Below are 13407 nucleotides of genomic sequence, written 5' to 3' on the forward strand. Positions count from 1 at the left end.
TAATTTCTCTCTAATAACCGCAATCCTTAAGGACTTAAAATGAGTGTTACAATTGTTCTTAAAAAAAACTAAGGCAACAGTTAAGAACTGCCACATTAGTGAAACTGCATAAAAATGATTTTTTTAAGTGTAAGAATTTCATAAGCAACTCTCACCATAGATGCTGTAAGCGTTACTGTGAAAATGACAGAGATGACTTATGCGTCACTAATGGACAAGCCGAGAAAAGTACGTGGATGCAAACAATAGGATGTCACTGGGCCACACATGTCAGTGTGTGAACCTTCGTTGCAACTTCTCAAGAGTCAAGACAAATATTGCTCCTGGTGCCTACGTATACTCCATTTAATTAGAACCAGTAAATTCAAGTGTTGAATGCTGAAGCAACGTGTAAGGGAGAGATATATGCAGAGTTTGTAAAAACGTGTTGGTAACTGATTCCCCGAACTAGTCTCGAGCATGTTCGGTATAAAGTAGGTAACCATTTATTTTGCTGAAATTGACAAGTTCTCGCTAACCTTAAATGGTTCGAAGGTTGTGAATTATTGTCACTCATTGGCAAGTGAATTTCCTTTTGTACAATCTTTTGTTTCCTTGCTAAGCGTATCAAATTGTAAAATAATATAAAAGATTAAACAATCAGTGACTCAAATCAAATCTTGTTCTTTGATTAACTACAAGTATAATATAAAAGAAATTAACTACAAAACAAGGAAGATGAAGGTTAAGAAAACAAACACACTAAATTGTAAGATGGTACTATGATGAGTTATGAAACGTGTTGGGGTTGTCCTAACCAAAACTATTCTTGATGAAATTTTATTAAATTTTTCTCTTTTAACATTAATATAATTATTACTTGCTTCTACTAGTTTATTCTAACCTAGATCCTTTGAGTCAAAGAATTTAAATCACTTAATATAGTTCCTAATCCCTTGGTGATTGATCATTAAATGATCTGGATAAAGAGCAGAGATACATGAACAGGCTAAAAAAGATCACTCTATCCCCTAGATATGACCCACTTTAGATATTCTTTTCAACTTCTTAGCATACAACCATTTTTCAATATTTAATCCTAAAACGTTACATAAAGATCATAAAGATGGATGATCAAACCATAAGTAAGTGAATAAGCACAAGGATGAATAATAATAACAACATTATATTAAAAGATAATTTAAAATCATTACATCAAAGAGAGTTTAGTTTGCAGAGCTCCCAACAACGGTGATTTTAGCCTCTTGTTGTCATGAGAGACTTACAAATATAAGAGTGGGGATGAAAGGAAATGAAATGAAAGACAAATGGATTGACCAAAGCTCTGGAAATAGATTTTCCTTACACTGACTTCTTTACTTTCCTTTGTTTCTTTGTTCATCTACTTCTTGGTTTTCTTCGTTGCTAAGGAAACAAATGTTTCCCTTTTCTTTTTATATGTTTCACCAATTGATTGGTCAATCAAAACTTTCTTGTGCGCATAACGCGACACTTGAGCTGAGCGCGCTTGCACAACTGGATCAAGTGACTGCATGTTAAGCACAGGATGTGCGCCTCGTGACAACTATCTTTCAATGTGACTTCTTGCGCTAAGCGGCTTGCTTAGACTGAATGATTATGATTCAATGAACAAAGAGGTCACACTCGACACTTCAGTTCATGAATCCTCTTTTAGACCTTAGCTATATTCCCATATCCCCTTTTTGTATCTGTGATCTCTTCCGGGTGTTAAGTATGATCTGCTGGTGTATATAAGATACCAATGGATATTGGTTATCAGAAATGTATACTTCCATTTGGCCATCCTTACATATCCACGGCATCACATTCTTATGCACAAAACCATGAGGATTCAGGACAGTCAGAAATGTTGGATATCTATTTATAGATTTTAACAAAGTTTATATACCACATATTCCTGAAAATAATTCAAATATTAAATTATTGATTCGGTGATGTTGAAATCAAAACCTTTTAAAACACAATGTTTTCCAAACTAAGGCAGGCGGAGTGAAAATAAGTACAATTACTGCTCTTGCATCTTAAATTTAGAAGACAGAAGTTAAACAGCAATTCATCACTGCGGTGAATGAATCACAGTGAAGAATCCTTCATTCATATTTTCATTTCTCGTACATACTCAAGCATGACATCAAGGATTAGTTTGAAATTTCATCAACCAATTTGGATTGGTCTATTTAATCTCAATGTCTAGTATCTAGCTCTAAACTTTACATGGAAGAATGTAGCTGTTTTGAAGAAGTCAATCTGTGCAAAACGTTGCCAAAAACATCATAGAACTCAATGGTGGCATCCGTCTGAGTCAATTTCACTGACATGAAGCCTTGTCCATCATAGAAGAAATTTACGCCTCTTCGGTTCATTCCTTCAATGTCTCCTCTCCAAGCCTTTGACCCTGCCCCGCTAGTCAGGAACTGAATGGGGCTGCAAACAAGTTCCTCCGTCAGATAAGTATATTATTTTGGCTTCGTTGCATGTAAAAATTTGCATGAATTCATTTAATTTTACCTCTCCGTGTCACTAATGTGCTCAAGACAATGATCATGCCCGTTCATGTAAAAGTGAACGTTATTTGCCTAAAATTTGAAAGTAAAATAAAATCAGAAGAGTTAGGTAGAGGAACTAGGAAAGAGAGGCCATGATCATCTCCCGTTCTTCATCCTCAACCTTTAGTTACCTGAAGGATAGGGAGAAGCCGATTTATGAGTTCTTGAGTATCACCATGATGCCCAACACTTCTAATGGCATGGTGACCAACAACAATCCTCCATTTTGCTGTTGATCCCCTCAGTGCCAATTCTAGGTCCTGAAACATAATAATTCATAATGTTATAACCCTATTCACTTTTGTAACATGAAAGAACTATTTTTAATCAATCATCAAACAGGACCCAACAAAGGTAATTTGCCAGTTTCATATATTTCAATTTGTTCAAATGGTTAGTTTTATCAATAAAATTATGGTTATTCTGCTATCAAAAGCAATTATAGATTGAACTAGGAATATTTATTTAAAAAATTTCAGATAACTGAATAATTAAAACTCTCCCAACTTGAATTTTACAGCATAGCGCTGTCATCTGCAAATTCAGATAATCTACGCATACCTTGAGTAAGTTAGAAATATAAGATTTTTGTGGGCCAATGCCCCGCCAATCATACTTGTGTTCCGGTGGTTCAGTGAAGTACTCGTCAACAAAAGGAGTGGTGTCTACAAAGAAAATCTCAACCAGCTCTGTAGGACAAGAAAAGAAAAAATACATGAGATTATTGGAATGGTTTCAATGGCTAGAAGAAGAAAACCTCAATTAAACAAGCATGAAAGTACCTGAATCTACAATAAAGGACCTTAAGCAAAGCCATCTGCTATCAATTTCTCTAAGGACCGGGCTCAATTGGGCCTCTGCATCACCCCTATAGTCGTGGTTGCCTAACACTGCATCAACCATTATATGATTAGCTCTACTAGACTCTATGTATAACTATTGTATGTCATGTTTAGGAAATTACCGCTGTACCACTGATTTTGCAAGCTTTTTGCTGTGTAAATTTTAGTGAATGATTCTTGAAACGCGTTGTCATGGTCACTAGTCAGTCCATTGTCATAGAAGTTGTCTCCAGTGGAAACTACAAAGTCGATATCAAGCTTCTCTCCAACCTTTCCCATCTGAAAAGTTCATTTTTTCACCATAAAAGAAGAGGATAATAACTACAACGAGGAGCAACTAGATGCTATAAACGAAATTCTATCTAGAACATAAAAAATAATCTAACATTAATTAATGTGCCGGAATACAAGTTTTCAGTTTTCACACATATTTGCATGAATCACACAAACATAAAAGCAAACCTGGAAAGCAACTAGTGATTGGTTGTAAGCACCTCTTCTTCCCCAGTCACCAAGCACCAAGAAGCTAAGAGCACCATCATGTTTGGAAGAGTGTGCAAATCTCTGGAGTTCTGCAGATGCATAAAGAATGCACAAGCCAAAGCTGATGATGATGGTAAAGGTAAAGAGAAGGGACTTGGAGATGTCTGTCATGGCTCTAAGTGGAACTGGAACACCAAAACAAGCGAAAGCTTCTCACTTTTAAAAAAAAGCTTCATGTTGAAAACTAATGTCACTCTGGAAAAAACAATTATTAGATCAGTAATATTTGGACAATTGGACCCACAGCGTCAGATTACACAGGATAGAGAGACAGGCTCATGCCAATAAGAAAAAGACTTGTGGGGTGTTATCTAACCCCTACTTGTTGAACTTTAAATCTCTCAAATGAATATGGATCCTAGGTTGTTGAATAATATAATATAATACCAAGTTGTTGAAAACTAATGTTACTATGAAAAAAACAATTATTAGATTAGTAAGGAAAAGTAATATAATATTGGAACTTAATAATACAAAATATGTCCTTAAACTCTTCTTCTGGTTATTTAAATCAGAAAATGCAGTGCATGGTTCTGGCTGGGGTATTAGGTTGTGACAGAAAAACGGTGATGGGCAAGTGTTGGCAATTGAATTGGGAAACTGACATGGGTTGCGTTAGGGGGAGGCACAAGTTGGGTTGGTGATATATGCGAACATGCCATGCAATGAGCAGGAAAGGGTAGAATATTCGAAACCAGTTTTAAAGAGGAAGGCATATCTAGGAGAATATTCGGATCGGATGCTCTGCTTCCAGTATAGAATATTATAGCTCTCGACGCAACGCAACGCAACTCCATTGATGATTGAATTTGATTGGTGGATTAGCCTATAAACCATTCAAATTAAACAAGTGAAGAAAATTTGTCTTTTGCACCTTTCTCCCTCTCCGCTCTTGGGAGTCATGATCAATTAGTAATACACTACTCCTTTGCATTTGCAATATCGAGTATGATTAGCATTTCTGACCACTAGTGTCCAACGAACTGTCATCATCTTTTTTCTCATTGCATGATTACATTCACGTGACATTCATTCTCGATAATATAGTATATATATAACCATTAAACTAAAAAAAATAAAAATTTAAATTACACAAAAAACATATATATATATATATATATATATATATATATATATATATTTAAATTTATATAAAAATAAGTAAGTATAAAGAATAACTATGACAAAGGCAACATTATTGTGTCTAAAATTTGAGAACTAAGGCAAATAAATTTAGAAAGATTTTTTGTAACATAAATTACCAATCCTTAAATAGATAAATAGGCTAATTCATTCGATCTATTTCATAACAATTTTGATCTTAAATAAAATTTACATCCTCTAAAAAAAATTTATAAAAAAAGTTATTAATTTTCTTTCAGCGATATTTATAAGGAATGCATATATTTAAAAAAGAAAATATTTTATATGATTTAGTATTTTCATTGAAGTATTAATTTCTTCTCTTAAAACTTCTCTCAATACTTTCAATTTTAAAAATAATTCAAGATTATCATAGAATATTTACTAAATCTTATAAACTTTTCAAGATTAATATAATATTTTTCAATTAATTCTCATATCAAGTTTTACTTTGTTGGCATTTAAATTAAAAATTAAATGTTTTTCAAATTGAATCTTAATAAATGAAATAGATTAATCTACTATTTATAAGAAGCTTTCAATATATTTAATAAGAAGTGATTTTTACTGTATATCTTTAGATTATAATATTTAAGTCAGCTTCTTTTATAAATCAAATTTCGGCAGTATACACAAACAACCGCTTCAAAATCGACTTGTGAGCATAAGGCCGACTTTCAAAACACCTATAGGGATGTCCGTCTGGAGTTGTTTTTGAAAAGGCATGTCACCTTATAGTAGTGATTGGAGACAAGTTTTATTGGGCAGTTAAGTAGTGCAACCTGACTTGAATTACTTTACTCCCATGGAAAGCTCAAACTTCAAGAACTTGAGGATTTTCGATTATAGGCATACGTGAGAACTCCTAAATTTACAAGTTCACAAGAAAACAGTTCATCATCGGTAAAAATAAATAAATTATTCTTTATAATTCTCGTCTCACACAAGTATGGTAAACTTTATATTTCTCGTCACAAACTAATCCGTGCATTGTGATGACAATCAAATACTACGTGCTGAAACCAAATTGTGGACATATTAGTTACATAGCACCACGCACTACCTAATTTACAATATCAATACAGAAAATATTGGTACTGTTCATGTATTCAACATCATACGCTGAATTTATTCCACACAGAACATCGTTGGGCATTTTTTACTACTGGTTGGGACCTAAGAGTGAGAGAAGAAAAGCTCTGTCGTGGCCGGATGTTTCTAAGTGAACTACATCGTTAAGCGTCTTCTTTTATTTCTTTAAATATTCAGCTTTGATATACTGTAAATCAATCTCAGCCCTTGTTAATATCACCCTTATAAGTTTTGTGTCATCAGTTCCCAAACCTTTCATTGCCTTGCGTAAGACCTACACGGTGCCAAAGATGAATTGAAAACACAGATTTATGAGAAATTTTAAAAGGTTCACTTTATGCTTACAGAACCAACTACTACAAAATTGGCACAAGATATTACAGAAAGAAGAATTACTTGATGCATATTTACATTAATAAGTCATGCTAAATGGGGTAAGGATCCTCTGCAGCATAAAAATCACTATAAGGGATCCCTGCCGCCTAATTCAATCAATGTCAGCCTTCTCCTCAAAGTATCAAACACTGCACCCTCTGCAGTGATTTTTACCCTTGAGAGGCTCCTGAGCCTGCTAAAGCCTACATGTATGTACTCCATGAAGATACGTATTAAATGATCATCTTCATCAAGTTTCTAACATTTTCAACTATATAATCCATTTGTTTCAAGAACTCAGTGCTAATGTTGCGAAAGCCTACATGTATGTACTCCATGAAGATACGTATTAAATGATCATCTTTATCAAGTTTCTAACATTTTCAACTATATAATCCATTTGTTTCAATAACTCAGTGCTAATGTTGCTAACAGATCCTTCAATGAAAATTATTTGAACAATAAGTCTAACATAATCATCTTATCTTGCAGCACTTATCACTTGATTCTCACCCATCACCCTTGTTTCTTACAAGATGAGTAGTTATCATTGAATGAAAACATTCTGATCTCCATCCAAGTATAATGGCATTACAAGAAGCAATTACACAAAATTCAAGGCAAGGGGAATACCTTGGCAAAATATTTTGCAGGGTTCTCAGCACATTGAACTATTGTCAGAAGTGCAAGAGCAAAATTTCCTGATGTTTCCTTCTTTACTGCCTGGATATAAATTCAGCAAGGATAAGCAGCAGAAAAGGACCTTGGAAGGAAATAAAAGTGGTAAAGATACCTTTTTCAACGAGTGTCCATACATGCTATGGTAATAAGAAGTTATAGCAGCCAAATGTGCCGCACTCCTTTCACTGAATATTTGCACAAAAGTCTTCTCATCGGTTCCCAGTCTCTTCTCCCCTGCTTTGTAGAGAACTTTTGTATCCTTCTCAGCCATCTCTCTATTTACCTCAGGGCCTTCATGACGTGGTGTGGTTACATATGCAAGCAAAATCTGAATCAAAGGTTTTTCACAAAATATTTTAGTAACACTTATTCTTTGAATATCTTGGAAGGAACTCAGATGTGATTAGCACTGAGATTAAGAGTGCGTTTGGATAGAAAATTTTAACTGTTTATCAGAGAATTTAAATTTTTTTGATCTAAAATTTATTGTTTGGATATTTTTTTTATAAAGAATTTAAATTTTTAGAATTTTAAAACAGAATTTTAAATAACTAAAAATGTGAAATTTTAATTTCCTTCTAAAATATGAGAAATTGAAATTCTTTTCTTGATAGAAGAACCTTCTAAAACGTTTGTGTATTTCCTTTATAACCTTCATCCTCTCTTCCATCTGAAAGTTCTCGAAATCTCGTTCTCGAACTCGCGACTCTTCTCTCACGTTGATAATCCTCTTTTTCAAGAAACATCATTTGAACTCGCGTCGATGATCCTCTTCTTCAAGAAGCATCATCTACGTCGATCGGATGCGGGCGTAAGAGGACACGTAAAACTGCACCCCCAGTTAGGGGAGCAGCCGTCGCTGCCTATCACGCGGTGGAGATGCTCCCTGGTGCGAAGGGCCTGGGCCATACCTTGTGTCGTTGACTGAATGCTGTAGTCGGATATGGTGATGTACGTCATTGTGTCCCGGTTTTCCTACGACTCCCCATAATCGCATTAATATTCTTCTCTTTGAAAATACATCAACCATATCTTCTCTTCTCTTTACATTCATTTTCTTTCACCCCCACACTTTTAATTTTTTTATCCAAACACAAAATTTTAAAAACAAAAGAATTTTAATTGAAATATTTAAAATTCTTAGAATTTAAAATTTTTACCCTCATCCAAACACACTCTAAAAGAAATGTGGTAGAATTTTTACATCCAACAGATATAAAAAACAAACAACTGAACAAGGTTTCCCTCAAGAGACATAGGCAGTGAAACACACTTGCAAATTCGAATAAATGGATAGAGCAGAAAATCAGTCCACATCCAATCCATAGTTGATTTGAGATTGAAATCTTGCAACTACCAACAGGCATTCGATCCAAAATCATTCATCTATAAATTCGTAAGGGAGTAACTAGAGAGCCTTGCCTCAAATGATTGGGTAGAAGTGATTAAACTAGAAATTTGAAAGCAGAATGCAGCGACCAGAAGCAGTGGCTGTATAGGAAATATCCACCAAAGATTTCAGAAATATCCTAATATAACTTTGATGCACATGTGGAGTGTTATTGTAGTTTGAATTTCTTTTAGAATGAAGAACAAATAAAGACGGAGAAGAAAGACCTTTTTATGATCCCCGGAGGTGTTTGTTTCAAGATGAAGACCAAATTTAGAATGAGGATGATAGCATCGCGTCCAAAGAAGATAAGCGTTTGAGAAGGTCAGCGGAATACGTAGTTTTGTATTCTTGTTGGATGTAGGCACGCTGGGTGAGCAAGTATGTTGATGACAACATCCAAATCCTGTAATTGATTCATTTGAGTGCCAAAATAATACAAGAAAGTCTTACCTTTGAATGGCATCGTCTCTCGGGGAAGGAGCAAGTGTCGCCATCCAAACGGAACCACTCCTAAACCAACTTTTTTAGATCTCTTCACTTTATCCAAATCTTAACTTCATAATACCCGTCAATAATTGATTTACTTTCTTTGTTATTCGTGAATTTAGAATACTATTTTTTAGATTATTTTGTTTCATGCCAAACTATTTATTTATTTAATTAATGTATTTTTCAATTTCAATTAAAATATTTGGTTACTAAGTAAGTTATTAAAAATTAAAAATGATAAGGAAGATAAGTAACATAAAATAAAATATCTAAATTGATGGTATATTTATTTTTAAATAAATTTTTATATTTTTAAGTATATTAATTATGTAAAATAGACGTTACTTGTTTGGTGAGTCAATTTCAATGTATATTAAAGTAGAAGGGCGAAAGTACGAGAGGGGATAATTTTTTCAAATATGGATGAATTGTAAGATTATTTTTATAATGAAATCATAAAAAGCTGGACGATTGTATTATATTTTTATACTAAATTTATAAAAATTGAATGATTTCTACTTTTTTTTAAATTTTTTTTATACAAAATCGTAAGATAATTAATGACTTCAAAGTTATCTATTTTTTAATTATTTATTTTGAAATTATAAAATATTATACGACTTTAAAATTATCCTTTATTTTTATTTTTAAGTTAATTTTTAACCACTCTAAATTAATTTTAATTTATAATTTTATTTAATATTTTATTTATATTTTTATATATCATTTTATTTAATATATTTCTATATTTTTGTATATTATTTTATTGAGACAACTTTAAAGTCGTGAGATAGTAGGGTTAATGTTTATTATTTAGTTATAATGTTAAAGTAAAACATTATATTAAATATAAAAATATAGAAATATATTAAATAAAATAATATACAAAATATAAAAAATATTCAATAAAAATAATATAAAAATATTAAATAAAATTATAAATTAAAACTAATTTAGAATTGTTAAAAATAAATTTAAAATAAAAAATTTAGAACGTCTTTTGAAATTATATAATGTTTTAAGACTTTAAATAATTAATTAAAAGAAAATGAAGAATTTTAAAGTCGTGAATTATCTTACGGTTTTATATAAAAATTATATAAAAGAAGTAAAAATGGTTCTCTTTTTATGATTTCAGTATAAAAAAAATCTAATATTTAATAATTTGATTATCAGAAGTCGTTGAAAAACCTTATAACTTATCGTTATATTTGAATATTAATTGAAAATTTGCACTTTTGTACTTTGGCCAAATAGAAGAAGAGATAAGGAAATGAAGAGAAGTTGGGATAAGGACAAGAAAGGCAACGGTTGGTTCAAGGGGTGAAGTCATATTTTTCGCCGCATAGGAGGCACGTGTAGCATGAATAGAGGCACAGCTGTCTTCTGGAATGTTTTATATATGAATGAATGAATGTTTTGGTCTGTCATTGATCTGATCTGTATTTGGCTATTATGGTTTTGAGGGGAAAGGAGGCTTCCACGTTGATTCTGCTCCTTCTCTTCCCCTTCCGCAAAGGGACTACCATGCGCTTCGCCTTCAAGACCAGGAGATGGAACCACTTTCACTGACTACCTTCTCTTTCCAACCTCTCCTGGTCACACCCTTTTTACCCACTCTTGGATTCCTCGCTCTCCTGTCACTTCCATCAGGTGACTTGTTCTTCTTATTCATGGACTTAACGAGCACAGGTTCTTTCTATTTCTCATTCTCTTCCTTTTCTTCTTTTCTTCTCTTCTCTTCTCTTCTCTTCAATATATTCTCCAACAGTGGCAGATATACTCATTTTGCAAATCACCTCAATGCTAATGGCTTCAGGGTTTACGGGATGGATTGGCTTGGTTAGTAAGCCTCATTTTTACCACCTCATTATTAACCTTTACTGCCATTATAATTTATAAACAATCTATTTTCTATTTTCCTATAACTCTTCTTCCCCTGTTGTCACTTTATTTTCCTTCAAATTCGCCATCCTGCATCCTTCAAATTTGCAGCATTACGCAATATTAAATTGATTCCTCCTTATTATTTATTACCACCCCATTCTCTAATATATATAAATTCTTTTGGGGATCTTTTTTAAAATCTTTTTCTCAACTCTGTTCTTTTTACACCTAGGCCACGGTGGAAGTGATGGGTTACATGGTTATGTCCATTCTCTTGATGATGCTGTTTCTGATATGGTATGTTTCCAAACTGTGTTCTACAAAAGTTTCGACAATGTCTAGATTAATGCTGTTGTGACAGGCACAGTTGGTAGGACTAATATTTTAAGAATTGATTATCTGATTGATAAAGAATTTTCCCATTTTGATAAACAGAAAATATTTTTGGAGAAGGTTCTGAATGAAAATCCTGGGCTTCCATGTTTCTGCTTTGGACACTCAACAGGAGCGGCCATTACTCTTAAGGTAATGCTTTTTTTACAAAATAACTAGTAAACGGAAAAGCTGAACAAGTATTAATTGATTTCTATCTTCATTTTAGGCTCTGCTTGACCCAAAGGTTGAATCTCGCATAGCTGGTGCTGTATTGACATCACCAGCAGTTGGTGTTTCCCCTTCTCATCCAATTTTGCTGGTGAGCATACTCTTATGTAATGATTGCGTCCAGTTTATCTATCTGAATGATTGTAGAAGGTACCTGTTGTTGACATCTTCATTGTTTTCAGGTACTTGCTCCTATAGCTTCATTTTTGCTGCCAACGTATCAATGTAGTTCTGCATATAAGAAGGGATCGCCAGTGTCTAGAGACCCAGAGGCGCTAATTGCTAAATATTCTGATCCATTAGTATATACTGGACCTCTTAGAGTACGTACTGGTTATGAGATTCTCAAAATTACAAGCTACTTGCAGCAAAATCTGAGAAAATTGAGAGTTCCATTTTTTGTTCTCCATGGCACTGCTGATTCCGTAACTGATCCCGTTGCTTCTCAAAAATTATATGTAGAAGCCTCCTCAACTGATAAAACTATGAAACTATACGATGGGTTCTTACATGACCTGCTCTTTGAACCCGAACGAGATGCTATCACACAGGATATAATTCAATGGCTGAACAGTAGAGTATGAATATAAGTCGTGGCGTCAGTGAAAATATCATGAAATTTTTCAACCATTTGAAAATTGAAGAAGCACCTTGTCTGGGTGGATAATATCTGCCTCTTTGTAGAGGAAAGAAATTTCAAGCTGAAGCTACATAAATCGAGGCATTCTTTTATCTTCAAATTCTAAGACCATATATCAGCTTCTTTTATAGTTAGGATCAGATTTATTACTCTTTTCTCCGATCCAGTAGTTATCCAAGGAGCGCAGTAAGTATTTACCTTCAATTAGGTTTTTTTTCCTTTGTCAACTTTGTCCATAGAAAGTATGTACCATTTTCTTTGTGATGATTACTAAGCCATCACTTATTTTAAGTTTAGCATTTGTGCCAACCAACAAGTGGGCCAGTGCTTGCTCTGTTTAAATTATAACAACAAAGTTTTATATCATTTGGCTCGGTTACATATCGAAGTTCTAAACATGTTATTTCTTATGTGACTTTTTTTTTAATATACTATCTATTTCATTAGTGTCTCCCGTGGATTTTTCTGTATTGAGTTTTAGTTTTTTTCCCCGATGACTTCATAGTCGGTCCTTTCTTTCCTTTTTTAAGAAATTTCATAGTCCGCGGTCTTAAGCAGCTTTAATTTTGTTAAAACTTCGCAAGCCCATGCATTGCGAGGAGTGTCGTTGAGTGCCTTAGACTACGTTTGAATTGGTAGTAAAACATGAAGCGGAATGAATTAGAATATATTATAATAGAGCATAATAGATTGGAATGAAATAAATAAAAATGCCACTCTATTGTTTGGATATTTCATAATGGAATGGAAAAAAAATAATTCATTTCATTGTTTGGGAAAAGAATGGAACGGAAAGAGCTATATTGTAATTCCTATACTATTCTTATTTATTTTATATTTTCTTTAAAAAATATTTTAAAAAAACAACATTTTGTAATGCTTGATCGGGAAAAGAAAATGGAGAGAAGAAGAAAAAATAAGCAGTCGAATCTGTTTACCTCCTCTAATATTTGGAGGCTTCTATCATTTTTTTTTACTTTCATTAAAATTTCTCCTTTTTTTTCTCTTTGCTTTTTGATCCAAATAAAGAGTCCTTACTTGTCACCCAAACAGATAACATTGTTTTAGATTAGGTTTTGATTAAATTTGGACGTGCCACTGCTATGTGTTGGTATTTTTACTGTTTCTCAAAATAATTTCCAGGTTTCACCT

At 33.1% G+C, this 13407-nt stretch overlaps 2 protein-coding genes and 1 pseudogene across 3 annotated transcripts; 1 reads left to right on the forward strand and 2 right to left on the reverse strand.

Moving 5' to 3' along the window:
• Nucleotides 1–2011: 2011 nt before the first annotated feature.
• Nucleotides 2012–4855, reverse strand: LOC114413750 (purple acid phosphatase 17-like). The gene is made up of 7 exons (XM_028378295.1): nt 3872–4855; nt 3532–3688; nt 3350–3457; nt 3129–3256; nt 2699–2827; nt 2530–2597; nt 2012–2445 (listed from the first exon to the last, which is right to left on the reverse strand). The coding sequence occupies exons 1-7, from the start codon at nt 4061–4063 to the stop codon at nt 2232–2234; spliced, it is 996 nt and encodes a 331-aa protein (XP_028234096.1). The 5' UTR covers nt 4064–4855; the 3' UTR covers nt 2012–2231.
• A 1137-nt stretch (nt 4856–5992) lies between these two features.
• On the reverse strand, nt 5993–9074 carry LOC114413752 (annotated as a pseudogene).
• A 1475-nt stretch (nt 9075–10549) lies between these two features.
• Nucleotides 10550–12643, forward strand: LOC114413751 (caffeoylshikimate esterase-like). 2 transcript variants are annotated; one of them, XM_028378297.1, is made up of 6 exons: nt 10690–10817; nt 10897–10967; nt 11245–11309; nt 11448–11537; nt 11614–11706; nt 11798–12643. In XM_028378297.1, the coding sequence occupies exons 2-6, from the start codon at nt 10955–10957 to the stop codon at nt 12197–12199; spliced, it is 663 nt and encodes a 220-aa protein (XP_028234098.1). In that variant the 5' UTR covers nt 10690–10817; nt 10897–10954; the 3' UTR covers nt 12200–12643. The 2 variants fall into 2 exon arrangements, with proteins under 2 accessions (XP_028234097.1, XP_028234098.1); XM_028378296.1 differs by having other exon boundaries at nt 10550–10967.
• Nucleotides 12644–13407: the final 764 nt, after the last annotated feature.

This window comes from Glycine soja, chromosome 5 (genome assembly GCF_004193775.1).
Source record: "Glycine soja cultivar W05 chromosome 5, ASM419377v2, whole genome shotgun sequence".
Taxonomy (NCBI): Eukaryota; Viridiplantae; Streptophyta; class Magnoliopsida; order Fabales; family Fabaceae; genus Glycine; species Glycine soja.

Coding starts and splice junctions, on each gene's coding strand:
- LOC114413751 (XM_028378296.1), top strand. CDS start 10,679: ATGGAACCACTTTCACTGACTACCTTCTCTTTCCAACCTCTCCTGGTC. Junction 11,538..11,613: donor GAGCGGCCATTACTCTTAAG/GTAATGCTTTTT, acceptor TCTTCATTTTAG/GCTCTGCTTGACCCAAAGGT. Junction 11,707..11,797: donor CTTCTCATCCAATTTTGCTG/GTGAGCATACTC, acceptor CATTGTTTTCAG/GTACTTGCTCCTATAGCTTC.
- LOC114413750 (XM_028378295.1), bottom strand. CDS start 4,063: ATGACAGACATCTCCAAGTCCCTTCTCTTTACCTTTACCATCATCATC. Junction 2,828..3,128: donor ATATTTCTAACTTACTCAAG/GTATGCGTAGAT, acceptor ATTATGTTTCAG/GACCTAGAATTGGCACTGAG. Junction 2,598..2,698: donor GGCTTCTCCCTATCCTTCAG/GTAACTAAAGGT, acceptor TTCAAATTTTAG/GCAAATAACGTTCACTTTTA.